At 47.5% G+C, this 20697-nt stretch overlaps 1 protein-coding gene across 10 annotated transcripts in view; it reads left to right on the forward strand.

Annotated features, from left to right (window-relative positions):
• Positions 1-20697, forward strand: part of PPP6R3 (protein phosphatase 6 regulatory subunit 3) — a 1665951-nt gene that overhangs the window by 525453 nt on the left and 1119801 nt on the right. For all 10 annotated transcript variants that reach the window (XM_086957827.1, XM_086957831.1, XM_086957834.1 and 7 more), the window contains one exon: positions 20487-20616. In XM_086957827.1, the coding sequence (XP_086813953.1) occupies positions 20487-20616 (130 nt within the window). The remainder of the gene's footprint in view (positions 1-20486; positions 20617-20697) is intronic.

Consider the following 20697-nt stretch of genomic DNA (forward strand, 5'->3'; position numbering starts at 1 on the left):
ATGAATATATAGCATCATCCCCAGCTTCACCACAACCGCGTCAAGCGGACTCCCCCCGGTGGACATTGCTGGCTTCCACAAGCTGGTAGAGAGAGCAGCGAAGAGATTCCGCATGGTGGTGGAATCCACGGAAACTGACTGTTTCCTGCACGACTTTAAGGAACAGACTCAGAAATCCGCAAAAGCTGTTCCGATCATAGAATTTTTGTGGGAACAAGGAAAGAAGTTAATGCTAACTCCTGCTTCTGTGCCGGCGGTGGTCCCACGCCTAGATAAGAAATACAGAGCACCACTCACTGCGGCGGCTTGCCTTAACGGTCACCCCAAACCGGACTCGGTAGTGACGCAGGCGGCCCAGAAACACTCCCGCAACCCTTCCTCACCACTGTCCGCTCCCCCGGACAAGGAGGGCAGAAAACTTGACACGATTGGTAAACGTTTCACGTCCACATCGGCCATGTCCATCAAGGTGGCCAACTCCATTGCCTTGCTGGGGCGTTACAATCGCCAGCTGTGGGAGGACATTGCCCCTTACGTGAAAGAACTACCTGACGAAGTCCAGGGTGAGGTGAAAGCGCTCCTCGTGGAAGGTCAATCTTCTGCAGCGGAACTCAGACTGTGCTATCGACGCAGCCATGACAGGCTTCCGTCAACTTGCGGGAGCTGCTGTACTGAGACGCCAAGGATGGCTAAGAGCGACTTCATTCCGCCAAGAAGTACAGTCAAAGGTTCTGGACATGCCCTTCGACGGCCAGCACCTGTTTGGAGAAAAGATCGACGAGGCTCTACAGGCCATTAAGAAGGACACGGACACGGCAAGGGCACTGGGCTCTCTGCAGTCTAGAAACCAGTCCTTTCGGGGCAGCAGGCCCAGAGGTCAGTCCTCCTATCGAGGCTCATATCAAAACAGGTCCTCGTTCTCATACAATCACAAAGGCCAGTACCAAAACAAACAACAGCAAGGCCGACAATCTTCATTCGGAAGATCAACCTACAGAGGTAAAAATACCAAGAGGGGCGCTGGCGGCCGCCAGTGACCGACTACTCCAGCTAGTCCGAAAACCCTCTCCATCCTTTCAAATTGGAGGAAAGCTGACCCACTTCCTTCACAATTGGCAGTACATCACCACAGACCGGTGGTTTCTTCAAATTATTCGATTCGGCCACTCTCTCGAATTCACCTCCATCCCTCCCAATACCCCTCCACGCAGACGGACACACAAACATCCACGCCTGCTTCTGAAGGAGCTTTCGACAATGCTACAAAAAGGAGCAATCGAAAGGGTTCCGGCATCCTCAAAGGGGAAAGGATTTTACTCCCACTTCTTTCTTGTACAACAAAAAGAAAACAAGTGGAGGCCCATCCTGGATCTCCGGGCACTCAACACCTTCCTGCGGAGCCAATCGTTCAGGATGGTGACGATTCAAGAAATCCTGGGCATTCTAGAGAAAGGAGATTTCATGGTGTCACTGGATCTCCAGGATGCATATTACCACATCCCCATCCTCAGAAATCACCGGAAATTCCTAAGATTCGAGGTGGCGGGCCGTCACTATCAGTTCAAAGTCCTGCCGTTCGGCCTCAAGTCCGCGCCGCACATTTTCACGAAATGCCTTGCGCCAGTGGCAGCCTTCCTGCGTCAACTGGGCCACCAGGTCTTCCCCTACCTAGACGACTGGCTGGTGAAAGCACCCTCACCTGGAGACGCAATCACATCCTCCAACGCCTGCACCAATCTCTTTCAAAATCTGGGATTGACGCTCAATCTCAGAAAATCATGCATGGTCCCCGCAACAAAGATTACCTTCCTAGGGGCCATGTTGGACACAGAGTGCACAAAAGCCTTCCCCTCGAAAGAGAGGACAGACAAGATCTTATCTCTGGCCACGGCTGTGGCACAGACAAAGCACCTGAAAGTTCGGACTTACACCTCCCTCCTGGGGATGATGTCTTCCTGCATACTCCTCATCCCGCACTGCAGGCTCAGAATGCGGCCCTTGCAGGAGGCACTAGCGAGCCAATGGACTCAATGCACTGGCTCCTTCGAAGACATCCTTCGGATCACACCGAAAATTTCCACAGCTCTACAATGGTGGACACGTCGCCGAAATCTAACTGTGGGCTTACCGTTTCTCCTTCCAGCATCACCGCTGGTGATAACAGACGCCTCCCTAGAGGGATGGGGCGCGGTGCTCCAGGACCTACAAATCAGCGGCAAATGGGACTCTCAAGAGCAATCGCTCCATATAAACCTCTTGGAGCTAAGAGCCGTGTATCTGGCTCTCCAAGCCTTCTTGCCCCGCATCCAGAAATCCCCAGTGCTCGTCAGGACAGACAACACCACGACGATGCACTATCTAAACAAACAAGGGGGAACGCGTTCGCTCTCGCTCTCACGCGAATCGCAGAAGATCTGGAACTGGCTAGTGCTGCACGAAATCCAACTCAAAGCGGAATATGTCCCGGGAAAGGACAATACCATCGCGGACGCCCTGAGCAGGCAAAAGTCCCTCTCCCACGAGTGGGAACTATCAGACAGCGCCCTCACTCACATCTTTTCTCTTTGGGGAGTCCCAAACATCGACCTCTTTGCCACCAAGAGGAACGCCAAATGCCCAAGCTACGCAAGTTGGCATCCCCAACCAGGATCACTAGGAAATGCATTTTCCATCGGATGGTGCAGCGTCTTTGCATACGCCTTTCCTCCATTCCCGATGATCCCACGGCTCCTCAGGAAGATGAAGGTGGAACCATGCACCCTGATCCTGATTGCCCCGTCCTGGCCGAGGCAACACTGGTTCTCGGATCTGCTTCGACTCCATCAGATCACCGATTCGCCTGAACCAACACCCGGCCCTTCTGACGAAGTCCAACGGGCAAGTGCAGCACCCGAACCTCCAATCGCTCAAATTATCAGCCTGGCTCCTGAGCACAGAGAGTTCGGTGGCCTGAATATCCCACAGGACTGCAGGGAGGTACTAGCCAAAGCGAGGGCAGACAGTACGAACAAGACCTACTGTCTCAAATGGAAGAGGTTCTGCATATGGTGTTCAGACCAGGGCCTACGGCCCCTCGCCATCACACCTGAACAGATATTACCATACCTCCTGCATTTGGCCCAGTCGGGACTGGCGCATGCGTCCATCAAAGTTCACCTGGCTGCAATCTCGAGGTTCACCAGAACGGTCACAGGACCTTCTCTGTGGTCTAGTCGGCTAGTCAAGCAATTCCTCAAAGGGCTATACAGATCCTTTCCGAGGCCTCGGAAAGTACCTCCCACATGGCAGCTTAACCTGGTACTCAACCAGCTCATGCGTCACCCGTTTGAACCCATTCACAGGGCATCTCTTCAACACCTCTCATGGAAAACAGCGCTCTTGCTCGCTCTAACTTCGGCCAGAAGGGTTAGCGAGCTGCAAGCCTTGTCCATTCAGGAACCATATCTGCAATTCAGACATGATAGGGTGATACTGCGACCAAACCCTAAGTTCATTCCAAAAGTACCTTCGGACTTCCATCTCAACGAACCATTGGTCCTTAGGTCCTTCTTTGCCAACCCTTCCACAGCAGCGGAAAGGTCGCTGCATTCTTTGGACCTTATGAGGGGCCTAAAGTTCTACCTGGACAAGACTAAGGCTCTCAGGAAATCCTCACAGCTGTTCGTGGCATACAGCAGACCACGAATGGGCCTGCCCCTCACGAAGCAAAGCATCTCCAGATGGATCTCCTCGGCGATTTCATTCTGCCACGAAAAGGCCGGCCGGCCTTTGAATGACCGTGTTCTGGCTCACTCAACCAGAGCGATGTCTACGTCAGCGGCACTGTTTGCTGGAGTGCCGATCCTGGACATCTGCAGAGCGGCGACCTGGAAGTCACCGCATACTTTCGCCAGACACTACTGCCTGGATATCGAACTCCAGAAGGATGCGGCAGTGGGCCAGGCGGTGCTTCGCCATCTCTTTCAGTAAGGTGAGCCTTCCTGCACCCCGCCTTCCAGGTATGCACATTATTGCTCTGATGATATGCTGTCTCTTTATTGTATGATATTATATGCATTATCTACTATGGCAGCAGAGCAACTCTGTTTTACAAATGTGCTACTATGATTGCTAGCTACTCTGATTCAGGCATGTGAATCTATGAAAGACACCCCTAATACTGGATAAGAAATGCGTTACCTGTAACAGCAGTTATCCAGTATTGGTGTCTTTCATAGATTCACATGCAACCCTCCCGCCTCCCCTGGAAGGACTCACTTCCCTCTCGGACTATATTACGCCAAACCTAGCTGGGTGCGTACGAAAATCTGAGGGACTGAGGCTCCTCCCAGGAAGGTTCTAGAGGGAGGTCGGAGCTGATTGACTTACTATGACAGTTTGGTCCTTTTTACATAAGGACAAGGAAAGGCTACTAAGGGGAGACCCTTGGACCCTTTTTCTCTATGTATGTCTATGGACATTACTTTTTTATTTACCGGAGGCTCCCGTCTCGACGACGGGGAATGATTCAGGCATGTGAATCTATGAAAGACACCAATACTGGATAACTGCTGTTACAGGTAAGTAACGCATTTCATGCTACCTACCAGCGCAGGGGTAGTGCTCTCAACATTACGGATACAGGGCGCCTGTGGGTAATACAAAGGTAAAGAATCTATGGCTAGATATTCTCTACCAGATAAAGCATGAATGGAGGCAAGTCATTTGTTAAACAGGTACTTGTTCATAATACCAATTAAAATAGACAATCTTTTTTTGCTTTTACACTACTGCCTGAAGGTAAAGCCATTGGGGATTTCTAAATTCGTTGTATGAAGTTTACACGTTTTCTGTGCAAAGGGCAAAACAAACACTTAACTGCATTCACATTCTATTTGCAAAAAAGATGGTAGGATCAAAGGATTTTTGAGTAACATTCCTTTAGTGCACCTTTATGACTTATGGCTAAACCCACAGTTTCATAACATAGTGGCTGGTTATCCAAGTTTCCAAGTTAATTGCGATTCTCCTATTAACATGACCAGAGAATCTGGATTTCATTAAAGACACAGAGGCTAACATTATGCATATAACTTTTAATGCAACTCCAAACAGCCGCATATGTCATAAAGCAAAAGTTCCAATGGAACAGTAACAACAAAACAATTCTAGAAAGCACCAGGCAATCAGCCTCTTTTAAATAAGGAATAAAGAAGAAAGGAAATGTCCCAATGAGAAATTCAATGATGAGACTTCAAATAAACGATGAGACTTCAAATAAACGATGAGACTTCAAATAAACGATGAGACTTCATATAAACGATGAGACTTCATATAAACCAAGGTAAGTGAAAGGTCCAAGATCCGTAGGCAAGGAAACAGGAACAAAGGTTCACGAAAGGTTATCTGAAAAGAAAAGAAGTGTAAATAACTCTTGGAATATAAATAAAGATAAATCCTGAAAAGCAATTTAAAGAGTTTAAAATAAAGCATTCTATTAAATGTAATCTGAACATTGTAAAAGCAAGATTAACAATGCTAAACAGTGAGAAAAATATTACTAACCATCATCCACCCAGGGAAGGGTGGGAGGGATAATGTTAGCCTCCGTGTCTTTAATGAATTCCAGATTCTCTGGTCATGTTAATAGGAGAATCGCAATTTCATTACAAGACCGGAGGCTACCATTATGCATGTTGGTAGCTTTGTAAAACAGACATGTGAGATATAGGTTTGCAATAATGATGAGCAAAGGTTTTAGAATTTGACCAATCAGCAGCTTTAAGAATATCATCTAACTTACCTCCTGACCAAAAGGACTTACTGGCCATAGCACCTCTGATAGAATGTGGTTTGAAGATGTTTAGATCAACACCAGCAAAATTCATAACAATTTTGACCCATCTTGCAATAGAGGAGGAGGAGATACCTTTATGAGGTTTAACAAAGGATATAAGCAATTGATTAACGCCAGAAGGGCGAAGAGCATGCATTCTTGAATCATATTGTTTCATACAATCCACAATACAAAGTTTTTTACAAACATCAAATCGAGGATAGAAAATAAAAGCAGACATAGTTTTAGTTCTTCTGTGGAGTTCAAATTTAACACTGAACATATCATAGGATCTATAGGAAATATCTAGAGCTTTAACATCAGAAACTACGACATGAGAAGACAAAGAAGAGTAGCTAGCTTGATAGAAAGGTTCTTTCTGTTCAAAAGTGAGTTATCTGGCCAACTACAGAAAAGGTCAAGAATTAATTTAACATCCCAGAGAGATTGATATCTAGGTTTAGAAGGTCTTCTGAGTCCTATACTTTTAAGGATTCTACAAATAATAGGATTTTTACCTACCGTTCTATTGTTGATTAAGGAATGACCAGCAGAAATTGCTGATCTATAGCAATTGATAGATCTGTAACTCAGACCTCTATCAAATTGTTCTCCAAGGAAATTGATTATATCAACGACAGGTGCTTCCACGGGATCCAAGTCCCTTTCCAAGCACCAACGAAACCAGACTTTCCAAATGTTGTTATACCGGTAGTGTGTTCCCGGGGCCCAAGATTCTCCGAGGAGAGTTGAAGCTGTTGACGAAAGTCTAGAGAGATCATTGGATCTCCTGACACTCTCCAGGCAAGAAGGTTCAACTTCCCTGTTCGAACAAGAGGGTGAATTAGACCGTCTATGTCTGTGAGAAGGTTGTTGAGAGAAGGAATTAGGAAAGGAAGGTCGTAAGACATCTCCAGAGTAGTTGGGAACCAGGCTTGGGAAGGCCAAAAGGGAGTTATCAGGACAATGGAGGCATGTTGAAGTCTCACTTTCTGGAGGACTCTGGATCATGGCAAAGGGAGGGAAGGCATAAGCGTTGAGTCCCGCCCATGATTGAAAAAATGCGTTTACTGCTAGAGCACCGGGATCGGGCATCCAGCTGTAATAAGCATCTAGTTGAAAAGTCAGTCTGCTCGCAAAGAGATATATTTGGAAGGGACCCCAGAAATAGTTGAGGGATCTGAATATTAAGGTGTTGAGTTTCCAACCTGACCGATCCAAGAGGAATCTGGAATTCCAATCTGCAGAAAGGTTGGAATCTCCTGGAAGGTATTCTGCTCTTAAAGATATTTTGTGTTCTAGACAAAATATCCAAAGTTTTTTGGCTAAATTTGACAAGTCCTCTGACTTCGTTCCACCTAGGCGATTTATGTAAGCAACAGCAGAAATATTGTCCATTTTTAGAATTACTGATCTGCCTTGAAGAGTGTTTGAAGCTCATTAGAGCATAAAGACCCGCAGTCAGTTCTAGAAAGTTTATATGGTGAGATGACTCTTCTCGAGACCAAATTCCACCAGTATTTTGATCTAGGAGACAGGCACCCCAGCCGTGAAGGCTCGCATCTGATTCCAAAATAAAGTCTGGTGTTGAACCAAAAATCGCTCTGCCGTTCCAAGCATCCAAATTCTCCAACCACCAGGTTAGTTCTGAGATGGATTCTTGGTTCAGGGAAACACGGTCTCCGTACCAGAGACCTGATCTGAAAGCTTTTCCCTTTATCCTTTGAAGGGCTCGATAGTTTAGGGGGCCCGGAAAGATAGCTTGAATGGAGGATGAGAGAAGACCTAGGAGTCTGGCTAGGTTCGAGGCATGTGGGCTGCTGAATTCATATCTGTGCATAGATCGCCGCCTAGTGTTGGGTCCGGATGATTGCACATTGTTGTCCTGGAAGAGTCTTCGTAGTATCACGAGATAGGTGGCTCCTCCCCTGGACTACAGTGCGCATGGGCATCGCCTCCATCCCCAGATTGTTTTTTTCCGCCATTGGGTTCGGATGTGTTTCGGTTCCCTCTGTCGGAATCGATAGTTGTTAAACTTTTCTAACTCGAGACCAAAAGGTCTTTAGGCTGGGCGTCGGTATCGTTTCGTTCGGGGTTTTGTCTGTTTCTCAGCTCCGAACTCTTGCTACCCATCCGCGTGCTCTCGGCGCGGACGGGCCTACTCGACGCTCCAGACATGGAACGAACTCCGGTCAAAAGGTGCCCGGTGTGCACCTCCAAGTATTCACACCTCGATGTGCACCCTGTGTGCAACAAATGTTTGTCGCCGGACCATGATGAGGCCAGGTGTATGGCCTGCTCGAAGTTCCGGTGTAAGAAGACTCTAAAGATTCGTCGGGCCGCTAGACTCCAGGCCCAGTTATCGGCACCCCCGGCGCACCCGCCAGACAACATCTTCGAGGAATTTGTTGAAGACGACGATGCCCTACAGGTTTCGGACTCTAGCCCCGCGTCCAAGGGGGATGCCTACGACGCGGGTGACGAGGACTTTGACGAAGCCGGCGACGAGGTAGGGGACGACGATGGGGCCATTGCCACCGTGGGGGATAGCTCGGAGGAAGAGCATCCCCAAACTGCCTCAGGGGTCAACCCCCTTCATGCGGCCCAGGTCGAGGGATCGCCTTCGGGCCTTACCCAAGACCTCGTTACTAGTCCAGCAGCCCCGCCTCCGGGCTCGGTCACGGACATTTCTGATGCGCCACTCCTGTTCACGAAAACGAAAGTGAAGCCATTGGGATCCGCACCTCCGGTTTCGAAACCGAAAGTGAAAGCTGCACTGGTGCAGAAGGCTCTGGAGGCATCCAATTCCAAGAAATTCAAGATGGCCGACTTGAAGAGCCGCGCCAAGATGGCCGACCCGAGAGCCTCGGGGTCGACGCCGAAGGCGAAGTCGACCGACGCGGCCGCGTCGGTGCCGAAGATGGTCGAGGTCGATGACCCGAAGAAAGCTTCGAAGAAGCGTCAACGCGAATCCACAGCTCTGGCTTAGTCTGCTCCGGCCGTCGGGGACAAGGAACATGCCGTGTCGGCTCCCAAGACGGTGCCTCTCGCCGACCCGGCTCCCGACTCTGGCAAATCGCTCGAGCCGGTCAAGCCCTCTCCAGCCTTAACGAAAAAGGTCGCGGAGTCCCTGCAACGGATTCGGAAGGACGCTGTGGTTCCCGAACCAGGGGATGTGGTGCCGAAGCACACACCGAAGCCCACAAAGGCGCAGACGCCTATCCGCTTTACCCTGCCGCCGAAGTCGACGCCGAAGGCTTTCGCTCCGAGGCATGGGGCGGCGTGCCCTCGAAGGAGGTATCGACGCCCAAAGCGTCGTTGGTGGTGTCGAAGCCTCGGCTCCAGCCACTTGCAGAGGAAGAGCGTCGAGAGGTCATCATCGACGCCAATACCGGAAAACTGTCTCTCCTCAAGAGGAAAATCACCACGGAGCCGGTGTTGGAACATTTCCGTATTCCTCTCAAAAACAAGAAGGATTCTGCGGGTACTTCGGCCCCGATAGAGCCTGCATCTCCACAGGCCTTAGAACATTCGCCAACGCGTTCCAACGCAGGGGATGGTGACGATGAGGAGGTCGAGTACAACTATCCGGCATACTCGGATCCAGAGGAGGAACATGAATCTTGGTCTGCCGGAGGCGACCCAGAGGACCCGCAGTCGGGTCAGGAACCGCAGCTCTTTGCGGCAAAGACCTCACCGACGGAGGACTCGGCAGCCTTCAACGCTTTGATTGAGAGAGCTGCAGCTAACCATGATGTCGAGCTGCACTCGGATCCTGTGGATGTGGACTTTTTGTTTGACACTTTCTCAGTGGCTGAAAAGTCAGTCAAGACATTGCCAATGCTCAAGGGAGTGCTGAAGCACGCGACGGAGGTCTTCAAGGAGCCCACTCGGGCGCGTGTCATCAATCCTCGCATTAACAAAAAATATACGGCAGCCCCCTCGGATCCAACATACATCAAGGGGCACCTGCCACTGGACTCTTTGGTGGTATCCAACGCACGCAAGAGGGCGAACTCGCAGACCACTGGTGACGCTCCTCCCCCAGACAAAGAGTCAAAAATATTTGAGGCCTCAGGGAAAAGGATTGCTGCGCAGGCAGCTAATATTTGGCGAATCTCAAACACGCAGGCCCTACTTGCACGCTACGATAGGGCGCATTATGACACCCTAGAAACACTGCTGCAACACTTGCCTGACCAGTACAAGGAGGCAGGGGAAATGTTAATTCAGGAAGGAAAGCTCATCACAAACGCTTCCATCAAATGTGCGCTGGACGTGGCTGATACAGCCTCCAGGGCAATCAACACTAGCGTGTTGCTGAGAAGACATGCATGGCTTAGGATATCAGGTTTCAAACCGGATATACAGACAACCATCCTGAACCAAACAGTTAATCCTGACCACCTGTTTGGCCCTGAGGTGGATGCGACACTGGAAAAAATGAAGAAAGACACAGACACTGCTAAGTGTATGGGGGCCCTCCAGTCTCAGCAGTTTCGGGGTGGTTCCTTTCGCCGCTCCAATACCAGGGGCACCTCAAGGGGTCAGGCATCGCAGTCCACACAGTATTATAAAAGTAATACCCAAACCTCATACACCAACAAGGGTAGAGGTGGCTACAGAGGCAACAACATCAAAGGCAGGGGACGTGGAAACAACAGCTCCAGGTCCACCACTGCCAACAAGCAGTGACGTCTTGTCACTGCCCCCCGACCACACAACACCGGTCGGGGGGAGACTCCAGCAATTCCTGCCCGTGTGGAAATCCATCACCACGGACAGGTGGGTCAAGTCTCTTATCCAGTACGGTTACTGTCTGGAACTTACTTCCACTCCACCAAACATTCCTCCAAGAAGCCGTCCTATGTCCGGCGAGCACTTGCACTTGTTGCAGCAGGAAGTTCAAGTCATGCTGCAAAAAGGGGCAATAGAGCTCGTCCCACTGCAAGAAAGGGGAACAGGGGTTTACTCCCTGTATTTTCTGATCCCCAAAAAGGACGGATCCCTCTGGCCCATCCTGGACCTCAGGCCCCTCAACTGGTACATTCTCTCGGAGCACTTCCATATGCTCACGTTGCAGCAGGTGCTCCCTCTGCTTCAACAGGGGGACTTCCTGGCTACGCTGGATCTAAAAGATGCATACTTTCATATCCCCCTGCATCCTTCCCACAGGAAGTATCTCAGATTCACGATTCAAGACCAGCACTACCAGTTCAGGGTTCTGCCGTTCGGGGTCACCACAGCGCCAAGGGTCTTTACAAAGTGCCTGGCGACTGTGGCGGCGCATCTACGACGCCAGAACGTCCACGTCTACCCTTATCTGGACGACTGGCTCATTCAGGCAAAAACAGAACAGCAGTGCGCCGACCACGTGTCCCGCACCATTCATCTCCTGCACGATCTGGGATTCTCTCTGAACTACCCAAAATCCCATCTCCAGCCCGCCCATGTACGGCAGTATCTGGGCGCGACGATAAACACTCTGGCAGCCAGTGCGCAGCCGAATTCAGTGAGAATCGCCATTATCCAGACGCTGATCCAACGATTCAGGCCTCAGCACTCGCTTCCAGCGAAAGTGTTCATGCAGTTGATAGGCATGATGGCCTCCTGCATCTCCATTGTCCCGCACGCGAGACTACATATGCGTCCGCTTCAGGAGTGCCTAGCTCGTCAGTGGACTCAGGCTCATGGGCAACTAACAGACCTAGTGTTGGTGAGCGGTCGGGCGTACAACTCTCTGCATTGGTGGAATCCACAAAACCTTTGCAAGGGCCGACCGTTCCAGGAGCCTGTGCCGCAGATTATCCTGACAACGGACGCCTCTCTCCAGGGATGGGGAGCTCATGTACTCCACTACACAGTGCAGGGACTATGGACACTACAGCAAAAGAAGATGCACATCAATGTATTGGAACTGATGGCAATCTTCTTGGCCTTGAAGGCATTCAAAGTACACCTGTGCAACAAGGTCGTGTTGATCCGGACGGACAACATGACAGCCATGTACTACATTCAAAAACAGGGAGGCACACACTCTCCGCAGCTGTCTCATCTGGCTCAGAGCGTGTGGAAGTGGGCCATTCAGAGGAACATCTTCCTCATGGCGGAGCATCTCCCAGGCAAAGACAACCAGATGGCGGACCTGCTCAGCAGGCACAGCCATCAGATGCACGAGTGGGAGATACATCCATCGGTACTCCAACCGTACTTCCAAAAGTGGGGTCATCCAGAGATAGACCTGTTCGCCACAAAGGAGAACGCAAAATGCCAAAGCTTCGCCGCCAGGTTCCCACACCCGCAACCACAGGGCAATGCGATGTGGATGAACTGGTCAGGCAGATTTGCATACGCTTTTCCCCCAGCACCTCTGATACCGCTGGTGGCACGCAAACTCAGGCAGCACTCGATGACTCTCATCCTGGTTGCTCCAACGTGGGCTCGCCAACCATGGTACACCACGTTTCTGGAATTCTCCGTGGTACTGCATCAAAGGCTTCATCTCACCCCCAGCCTTCTGACGCAGAGCCATGGCGACATTCAGCACCCAGATCCGCAACAGCTCAACCTGGCGATCTGGCTCCTGAAGTCCTAGAGTTTGGCTACCTCAATCTTCCCCCCCGATTGCATGGACATCATTCGGGAGGCAAGAAAGCCCACTACTAGAGCATGTTATGCGGCTAAATGGAAGCGATTTGTCGTCTACTGTGTAAACCACGACATTGACCCGCTGGACGCTTCCATTCAAAACATCATTTGCTACCTGTTCCACCTGTACCAATGCAATTTGGCGTATTCTTCAATCCGCATTCACTTGTCTGCAATGGCAGCATACCTCCAGAACAGGCAAAACCTGTCACTTTTTAAGGTCCCTGCTATCAAGGCTTTTCTGGAAGGACTCAAAAGGGTCATTCCACCACGGACACCACCAGCTCCGGAATGGAACCTCAATGTGGTTCTTACAAGGCTGATGGGTCCTCCCTTTGAGCCACTGCACTCTTGTGAGCTTCAGTTTCTGACTTGGAAGGTCGCTTTCTTAGTAGCAATTACATCGCTATGGAGGGTTAGCGAATTGCAGGCGCTCACCATCCAAGAACCTTTCTTCCAAGTACACGCTAACAGGGTGGTGCTCCGCACTAACCCCAAATTCTTACCCAAGGTTGTATCTCAATTCCATATAAACCAGACAATTGAGTTGCCAGCGTTCTTTCAAAACCCAGAGTCGCTGGCGGAGCGGATGCTCCACACCCTTGACGTAAAAAGGGCCTTAATGTACTACATTGACAGGACCAAAGATTTTCGTAAGACCAAGCAGCTTTTTGTTGCTTTTGCCTCACACCACAAGGGAAACGCTATCTCCAAAGCTGGGATCGCTAGGTGGATTGTGAATTGCATTCAGATCTGTTACGCAAAGGCCAAGCGCACTCTCACAATTCCACCAAGAGCCCACTCCACCAGGAAGCTGGGGGCCTCTATGGCTTTCTTAGGTAATATTCCCTTAGAAGATATCTGTAGAGCAGCCACATGGTCTACCACACATACTTTCACTAAACATTACTGTGTAGACATGCATTCCAAACAGCAAGCAGCTGTTGGTCAGGCTGTTCTCAGGACACTTTTTCAGACTGCTGCAGCTGGCACGGGCGGCCGCCAATAATGGGAGGACTGCTATGTATTCTATGCACAGATATGAATTCAGCAGCCCACATGCCTCGAACTGCAAATGCTACTTACCAGTATGCATCTGTTCTTGGCATGTAGGGCTGCTGACATTCATATCGCCCACCCTCCTCCCCGGCGCCTGTAGCAGCTGCAGTCTTCATACATATGTATATATTCATATATCTGCTCGCAGCATAGGCATCACTCACATACTTCACTCCATCTCTGCCAATGGCTAAAAACAATCTGGGGATGGAGGCGATGCCCATGCGCACTGTAGTCCAGGGGAGGAGCCACCTATCTCGTGATACTTCGAAGACTCTTCCAGGACAACAATGTGCAATCATCCGGACCCAATACTAGGCGGCGATCTATGCACAGATATGAATGTCAGCAGCCCTACATGCCAAGAACAGATGCATACTGGTAAGTAGCATTTGCATTCCCTTAAGGAAAGATTTTGATGTTTGAAGACATGTCTTATCTCCTTTTTGATTTTGGAAATCTTCTTCGGAGGAAGAAAGAGAAGGCAATTGGTGGTGTCTACAGTGAAACCTAGGAATTCCATGGACTTTGAGGGGGACAGTATTGACTTTTCTTTGTTTACAATAAAACCTAGGTTTTCTAAAAGATCCATAACAGTTTTGAGATCTTAAAGAATATGAGTATGATCTTGAGACATAATAAGGATATCGTCTAGGTAAATAATCATACGAATACCCTTTTCTCTTAGAGATGAGGCGACTGCCCTCATTATTTTGGTGAAACACCAAGGGGCTGATGAGAGACCGAAAGGGAGAGCTTGGAATTGATAAAGACGGTTCTTCCAAATAAATTGTAGGAAGGGTTGGTCTTCCTTGGCCATAGGGATGGTGAAATAGGCGTCCTTGAGATCTAGTTTGACCAACCAGTCTCCTTCCAACAAGAGATCTCTCAGAAGATGGATACCTTCCATCTTGAAATGTCTGTAAACAAGGTACTTGTTGAGTTCCCTGAGATTTATTACGGGTCTCCAACCTTTGTCCTTATTTTCTACGAGAAAGAGTGTACTTATGAACCTCAGAAATTCCATAGGGACTTCTGTGATTGCGCCTTTCTGGAGCATTGAAGAGATCTCCTCTTCTATTATCTTCTCTTGATCGGGAGAGAGAGACATTACTTTGGGAAAAGAAACCTGAATCGGTGTATCTATGAAGTCTATTGTGAAACCGGTAACGGTGTTCAGAACCCATGGATCTTGAGTGATAAGTTTCCAGTTCTCTAGAAAGAATTTTAGTCTGCCTCCGACTTTCGTGGGAGGGGAAAAAGAAGTCAAAGCACTTACTTTGTGGGTTGTTGTCGGTAGGTCCTCCTCTTGCTCTGGAACCTCTTGATCGAAAGCCTCTGCCTCTTGGAGGATAGAATTGAGATTGGTAGGAGGATTGGTAGCTGCCTCTAGTGTCAAAGCCTCTTGATCTACCATAGGGCCTTCGATTAAAACGGCCGAAAGATTGGCCCCTTCTTCTGGCCGTGCCAAAAAGGTTATTAGTGTTCGGGTTGAAGACTTTTTTCATATTCTGGTGAGCTCTATCTAGGGCAGTAAAGGTTGATACATATCTACCTAGCGTTTTGATGAGGTCTTCCCCAAAAAGTAGTCCCTTAGGGTTAAGGGAGGGTTCTTTGTCAGCTAAGTCGCTTAGTTTGGGGCTAATTTTAGTAAGGACGACTCTCCTTCTTTCGGAATTAAGGCCAGCATTGGCGTTTCCTAGAAGGACTAGTGCCCTCTGACTCCAACCACGTATGAGGTTAGTATCCAAGGTGGAGCCATTAATGTGACTGTCTTCAGCTGCATCGATAATTTTAGAGAGGGGGCCTAAGATGTCTAAAACTCTGTCTTGGCAGATTTTGAGGGATCTCTCCTTGCCCTTCCTAGGATCTCTGCCGAGTTTGAAGAGCTATTTTATTAACTCAGGGTCGAGATTGGGTGTTTGGCAGACTTTGCCTTCAATAGAGGGTCTTGAGCATTCCATTCGTAAGAGGTTGCGAGTATTCCTCTCAAGTGGATTTCTGATCCACTTGGTGATGAATTGGCTAACATGTTCCAAAGGAGTCCAATCGTAGCTCCTAGGATGTTTAATATTGAGGGGAGAAAACATTTCTTGACCAAGAGGGTCTAAGATACTATCCTTTGAGGAGGAGGGTAGGTTATCAATGGATTCGAAATCCTGATCATCCTCATCTAAATCAAGGATGTATTAGTCAGGAAAATCCGAGATAGTATCGTTATAATCATCGTGAATAAGGTTATTAAAATCGTCATGGCTCATGGAATCATCATTTCGAGCACTGGGATAGGTTGTGCCGCTGAGGACACCTTTAAGATTTGTGCCGCGGTGGACACCTTTATATGTTGTGCCGCGGTGGACACCTTGATAAGTTGTGCCGCTAAGGACACCCGATGTACTAGGACCTGTAATAGTGCTCTTAGGGGTAGGGTCAATATTTTTAATTGTTTTAGTTTTTTTACCCCTTAGATCAGAGAGGTCATTGTCGAGTCCCTCTTGGAGTTAGTCTTCCTCTTCTGGAGAAAGGGATCTCTTGGATGCCATGACTTGGGAAAGTGTAGTGAACATGCACGATCGCATTTCTCTATGGATAAGAGATTTAAATGTCTCATTGTCAATATTAGGGAGAGACACATTGTCTTGGTCTGAGTCAGAATCAGACATTGTGGAGAGGCAAAAGGTATAGTATAAAATAATTAATCCTCTTTTTTTATTTTTATGGAAATGTGTATTATATTAAGGCAAAAGGGGGTGGTGATCGTTAAAATCAGGATCGTTTCCACTTAAAATGTGGTCGGAGCGAAGATTTACATGAAATGCAGCTGATCGCGTCGGAAAAACTGTCACTTTCCCGACCGAGATCAGCTTGTTGCCTAGGAGCGTTCATTGTGAGCGCATGGTTAGAGGAAAGACGTAGGCGGGTATAGCACGCAGCGCGTGATTCGCCAAGGTCCGTTCCTCTAATGGGGACGGTAAAACGGGACGGAGATGAAGGGAAAGGCAGCCGGGATCGGAAAGTAACCGGTGCTCTGATGGGGAGCAAAGCGAGGTAAAGCGAGGCAAAGCGAGGTATTAGGGTGAGCCGACCTCCGTAAATTGGAGGTCGGGGGTGAACAGGTCGGGGGAAGGGGAAGGAAGCCTTCCGGGAGGCCTGAAAAGAGAAATTTATGGCAGCAAATAGAGTAATAATACAGTTTACATCAAGGACATGGAAAAGGCAACTTTTTAAGTTGAAACCTAGCGTAAAAACGTACCGTAATAAGGCGAATACCTAGTCATGTCAAGTGTAAGTACAAAATAGTAAACACAGGTTAAGAATCATATATAAACATGTAAAAGGTTAACATTATTAGAAACAATATTGGAAGAGTAAGAGAAAGTATGACTTATCTGCTTGGAGCCGCATTTAAAAGAGGCTGATTGCCTGGTGCTTTCTAGAATTGTTTTGTTGTTACTGTTCCATTGGAACTTTTGCTTTATGACATATGCGGCTGTTAGGAGTTGCATTAAAAGTTATATGCATAATATTAGCCTCCGGTCTTGTAATGAAATCAGACCGTGTTAAAGACTTCGAGTCTGATAAATGATTTGATGGGTGGCCCGGCTTGTAAGTGTTGCAGAAATGATTGTATCCGCCACCTTTGAGTACTATCACCCACAAAATAACTGATCTCTGTGCCGTCAGATAAACTGCCGTCGTGGCTGTCCTTCTGAAGGTATTTCATGTTTGGACGGCTGCTGTCTGTTAGGGGGCCTTTCACCAAAACCTTTTTTGAATTTCCTAAAGCATGAGGTTGTGAAAAACAAAACAAAATGAACCCTTACACCTTGGTGCTTTCTCCTTAGGTTTGTGGGTAATTTTTGCTGTCCTTGACGGCTGTTTTTGTGATGTGACAGCCAGAAAAAAAAATATTATGCCACCCGCTCTAAATAAGACGGGTGGTCGAATAGCCCCTTACTCCATTAAGCCTTTGGACTAAGCATTCTAAAGATAAAGACAGCCGGGGCATCGTTTAAGTTACCTCCTTGTGTTTTATGTTCATTTTTATTTTGATGGTGTACATCAGTGTTCTTCAATCTGTGGGGCGCGCCCCGCTGGGGGGGCGCGACACCTTCCCAGGGGGGGCGCGAACTCCACTTAAATCTGACCTTTGTTCCCGGCGTCGCTCCATTCTTCTTGTAGGATTCTGGTATGTCTAAGGGGGAGGGAGGGGAGATCGATGGGGCAGGACGTGCCCATTCTTTTGACATGTTAACTCTCCCAGGAGGGGGTTAATTCGCAGAGCTGACAGCTTCAGCTGCAGTGGGAGGCACGGAGCCTCCTCTGCTAAAACCGAAAGCAAACAAACAAACAGACTTTCGGTTTTAGCAGTGGAGACACCTCGCCTCCCACTGCAGCTGAAGCATTTCATCTCCGTGAAGTAACCCCTTCCTTGGAGAGTTAGCTCTTCGTAGAAAGACAAAGTTTCCAGAGTTCGAGTCTCGGCAATAAAGCTGAACATCCTGTGATTCTGGGCAAATCACAATCTCCCCGTGCCTAACAAAACAGTCCAACTATCATGAAACTGTGCTGCTTATATTTAAAATCTCCCAATTCTGCAAGGGGCCCTTTAAGCAGTATGAATAACTTGAATAAACATTTTAAAACATGCATATCTGCCAAGCAGTGGACATAACTGTCAAATATTTATGTGCACTAAATGTTGCTTCCTTACAAATACATTGTTGCTATTAGCTCTTCTTGTCGGTCTTTTTGATTTGAGAGAAGTAAAGCTCGGCTGCCAGCATATGGTGCGATGAAATGTGTATGTGTTTGAGTGCGTGTGGTAGTTGCCTGCTTGGAGTTTAAGTGAGAGGGTGGGATGCTGATGTTTCAAGGTAGTTCATACTTTGAGGGCGTGTTAGTTTTAAGTGGGGATATTGTTCCCAGCAAGCACTCATGCAAAGCAATTATTATTATTACTGATCCGACAAGCTTTTTGGACAGATTTGTAGTAGTGCAGATAAATGATGTCCGGTTCCTGTAACAAATTTATATAATTAATTGAATGGATTTTATAGTCATAATCGTGGTATATAAACTGCTTCCTTGGTAAGTGTTGAGCAGTGGCAGGCAGGAAATCAAGGAGACCACTATCATTTCATGTTCTGTATAAAAATGCACATTTAAGTCGTTCCAAGCAGATGTTTCTGGCTCTTTGTGTAACTATTTCAGGAAGCATCTTAAGGAGCCTAATTCACCTGGATTCTGTCCCTTTATTTTCATGGTATGGATTGCACGTAGGTGGGAGGTTGTCATTTAATATCGAGTCTATATCATCTGTGGGCTGTAAATGCATATATGTATGTGTGAAAACCATTAAAATCAGACCGCTTCGTCCCACTCTGTACATCAGATGTGTTAGCGCCGACTTAGCCCAGTTACCATGTGCTTTTTGTTGATTTAAACAAAATTCAGAAACTCTTTGAAGATGTGTTTGAACTGAGGGGAAGCCATGGTAGTAAGAGCTCCACGCCTCTTTGTACAACGAGGATTTCTACTTACCAATAGAAGTGAAATATTACCTCGGAATGTGACTGCTCACAGCTGCTGGTTTCCACGGAGGGACCTTCTTCTGGTTCCAACGGCTATTTTAGAAAGAAGGGGATGGGGGGGTTCTTGTTGTTGGAAAGAAAGGCATGGGGCTGCCATTGTCTGCTTCTCCAGGGGGGAAAAAGTGCAAGGCCACTATAGTAAAAGCGTGCCGTGCTTGCAAAATATATAAATAAACAATACATATAAAAGGGGCAAGGTCAGAAGAAAATAAAGGAATGCGGTCACGCGCTGCCAAATAAAACAAGTGGTGCGCACGTCACGCCTCTGTGGGCACAATCCTAGCTCCTCCCACGGCCTATTGGTGTCGATTACGCGCTTAAAATTTCTGTCAGGTGGTGGGGGGGCCCAACATCCCAAAAAATTTAGCTGGGGGGGCTCAACCAACAAAAGTTTGAAGACCTCTGGTGTACATTGAAAACAATCAATTTTGATGGTATTTCACGAAGAAATAAAAGCGTCATTATAGATATCAATGATTGTGCAGAGGCAATAGTTCTCAAGCATTTAATGATGATTCTCATCCAGGAGGTATGTTTTCCACATTGAATGGAGGGTGTTAGACTAAAAATATGCAAAGTGGACACCGTTGTTGATTCAGAGGCGTGTATAGTGTCTCTTTCACCTGTGTTGCCTTCAGTTCTGTGAGATAGATTGTATTCCACCACTGTAGAAAGGATGGATGTTTAGAGTCTTTCCCTCAGATGGTGACTTGTTGGCGTGCAGTTGCCGACAGAAGGTCTAGCAGCTTTGTTTTATTCTTATCTAAGGCACAAGAATAGCATAAATAGATCTCTTAATGATACCCCATTGCTTTTTAACAGCAGATTTTGTTGTAGGAAGTTTTTAATTTCGGATATATGAAGAGCATGTGTTCGGTGTTCGCTTTATTTCTTGCAGCGTCTTCATAGGTAGTCATTTTAAGAGACCTGCTTTGAAGAGTCTGTTAGGAAACCAGAGCGTTCTCTGTAGGGCTAAAAATAAAATTGTGTTCGATGCTGGCTACTAGCACTTAGCTCTGGCGCAGGCTAGTTTCACTGTTGATCATATATATTTTTTTGTGATAAACTAGAATGATTTGAAACCAATATTGAAATGCACAGAAAGTGAATAAAGTGTTTCCTATGGATAAAGTATGTAACTGATAAAAAGCTTCATTTTAGTACAGTTAAGAAACTAGTTCAATGTGTGTTTTACATACTTTATATTGTATAATGCATTATTTGAACCCAGTGAAAATGCATACCAAGTGAATAAAGTGCATGCCTTTGATACAGTGAATATCTTTTGACATAGTCGAGTAACTAATTCAATTGTTTGTTGGGTGATATGTTAAGTATGTTAAAGCAGTTTTCTCTGTGATTTGTTGTAGATTTGAGGGTCACATAGATCTGTGCCCTCCGGGCATGAGCCCTTCAAATTTTTTGGTCAGCAAAAACGTACTTGAAGCAATAAAAACAAGATTAAAATCCTTCCACAACCTGCTAATTGACCCTCCAAAGGTGAGTAAAACATCTGTGATTTGGCAGTTTGCGCATCAGTCTGTGAATCATTCTTTGAATTGGCCATTTCGTAACAAATAA

This window comes from Lissotriton vulgaris, chromosome 2_1 (assembly GCF_964263255.1).
Source record: "Lissotriton vulgaris chromosome 2_1, aLisVul1.2, whole genome shotgun sequence".
Taxonomy (NCBI): Eukaryota; Metazoa; Chordata; class Amphibia; order Caudata; family Salamandridae; genus Lissotriton; species Lissotriton vulgaris.